This window comes from Mandrillus leucophaeus, unplaced genomic scaffold (genome assembly GCF_000951045.1).
Source record: "Mandrillus leucophaeus isolate KB7577 unplaced genomic scaffold, Mleu.le_1.0 Scaffold219, whole genome shotgun sequence".
Classification (NCBI taxonomy): Eukaryota; Metazoa; Chordata; class Mammalia; order Primates; family Cercopithecidae; genus Mandrillus; species Mandrillus leucophaeus.
Genome location: NW_012102243.1, coordinates 34296 through 36506, shown reverse-complemented (window position 1 = coordinate 36506; position 2211 = coordinate 34296). Strand labels below are relative to the sequence as shown.

Sequence of the window (2211 nt, the reverse complement as noted above, 5' to 3'; positions counted from 1 at the left end):
TACTGGGTCATGCTGTGACCAGGTCCGAGGGCTCCAGCCTCCTCAAGGTTGAGCCTGTCCTCGTGGGAGCCATGAGACAGGTTGCCCTCACCCCTGGCTGTCAGGAAGGTTGGGAAAGTGTTGGGTCTGGGTTAGTTGGGCTCCTGAGGCTTAGGGCGGTGTCTGTCCCTGTGAGTTGCTGCTCTGTGCTGGCCTTTCCCTCCAGGACTCTCTGCCCAGAGTCTGCACTGTGAGGAGTCAGAGTGCCCGTGAGAACCACTGGGTGGCGCTCAGCAGTGGTGGGTGCCTAGTCAGCCCATGCTGGTCCGTGTGCTGGGAAAACACCGCTCCAGCACCCAGCCGGGTGGAGAGGATGCAGGCATACTGGCTGCCTGGAAGTCACCGAGTGCCATCCTTAGCAGCAAACAGTGTGTTTGCAGATGGTCTGCTGTGCTACTCTTTTAGTTTCCAGGACCTGGGCCTGCACAGAGGCCTGCCTGTCCCTGCCCCCGGATAGGGTGGATGAAGCCTGTGCATGTGAACAGCTGGTATTCCTCCCGTTGCAGCAAGAGCTCCAGTGGTGGGAGCCACCCTCCATGCTGCTGGCCATGGCCACACAGGACAAAGCTCAGGGATGGTTCTTAGACAGTGGCTCTCCCCCGGGGCTCAGCACCAGTCACCTCCAGTGCCATCTTCGTCATCCACAGCACTGCAGTCACTGTCACCCACAGGAGTTGCCTAGCCATGGCCTTTGTGGCATTCAGGAGGAAGGGCCCGGCCTGGCTGACTGTGCACCTGGCTGTCTGCGTGGTGTCAGTGCTGGGCCCCCTGGTGCTGACCTGCAGCCTGTGTGCAGGTACGTGCAGCACTACGGCCTGGAGAGTGCCTGTGACAGCATAGAGCGTGTGCTGAAGAGTGTGGCTGTGAAGCTGGGGAAGACACAGAAGGTGAAGGTGCTCACGGGCACGGGTGAGTGAGGTTGCTGATGCGGGCACTGGAGCCTCACCCCATCACCCAGGGGGACCCCGGCCGTCCCCAGAGGAGGCAGGGAGGAGAGGAACGTCTCAAGGAGCATGCGGGCGGGTCTTCTGGGACTGGGTTTCAGGGCAGGGGAGCTACAGAAAGTTCTGGAGAGGAAGGGCTCGTAGTCCAGGCTTCCGAGGGTCCATCAGCCCTGCCACATGATGGGCAGTGCTAGGTGGACACCTGCAGGCCTCATGTGCCTGGCCTTGGAGGCTCCAGGCAGCGCAGCTCCAGCTGGTTTCTTTCTGAGTGAGATCCTGTTCCCTGGGCTTCCCTGATGCCTCCCTAGAGTCTCTTAGGGCTGGTCCCTCAGGTGGGTAAGGGCTGGGCCCGTGCCGCTATGAAGGCTCCTTCCTCACTGATCCCTCCCATCCCCCAGGTGACGTGAACGTTATTCAGCCTGACTATCCTGCGGCAGCCCGTGACTTCCTCCATACCTTCCGCCGTGGGCTGCTGGGCCCCGTGATGCTGGACCTCGACATCCTGCGTGGCCACCCTCCGGCCGAGACTGTGCCCTGAACTTGTCCGGGTGGGGAGGGCCACGAGTGGCCTCCCAGACCTCCTGACCTGGGTGGTTGAGGCTCAAGACAGCTCACCTGGTCCAGGAGCTCCACGCTGGCCACTAGGGTGCTGTGCTCTCTGGTGCCCCCACGGCCTGGCTAGTTCCAGGGGCCAAGCAGGTGGGAGTGGACACCAGGCTTCCCAGGTGACGTCCCTGAGCAGCTCCGCATGCTTGGTTCTCCCGGAGCTTCCTGCTCAGGCCTCTTGAGAAATGGATGCTGTCTCAGAAAGAGTTAACGCTATAACCTGTAACCTTTAAAATCTCCAATTAAAGGGCCTGTTTCTTCCTGGCCTGTGAGGTGTACCGTAGTGCCTTGGGCCTGTGTATTAGAGCTGCTCTCACCAGTGGAACCTAAGAAAGGAGCAGGTTGGCAACCAGGGCTTGGTTGGGGGCTTTTGGTCCAGTGTCCTGCAGTCCCACAGCAAGTAAGAGGCTGGCTGCCGGCAGAGAGGTTTATTTCACACTCACAGGCGCACGCAGACACAACAAGACTCCCAGCAGCAGAGCCCAAGCACTGGCTTCACCCCTCCGTGCCCTGGGGCATGTTCCAGGGCAGAGTTGAGGGGGCGCCCTGCACATGGCTTCGCTGTGCACAGACGGGAAGGCCGCCCGGCACGGGCAGTGGAGACCCCCTGGCCGCTGAGCAC

General features: G+C 61.3%; 1 protein-coding gene across 1 annotated transcript in view; it reads left to right on the top strand.

Moving 5' to 3' along the window:
* The window catches only part of MTG1 (mitochondrial ribosome-associated GTPase 1), a 22939-nt gene extending 21002 nt beyond the window's left edge, over positions 1 to 1937 (top strand). The window contains exons 9-10 of the mRNA XM_011980823.1: positions 836 to 948; positions 1382 to 1937. Coding sequence (XP_011836213.1) covers positions 836 to 948; positions 1382 to 1521 — 253 coding nt within the window. The 3' untranslated portion in view covers positions 1522 to 1937. The remainder of the gene's footprint in view (positions 1 to 835; positions 949 to 1381) is intronic.
* The last annotated feature ends 274 nt before the right edge of the window (positions 1938 to 2211 follow it).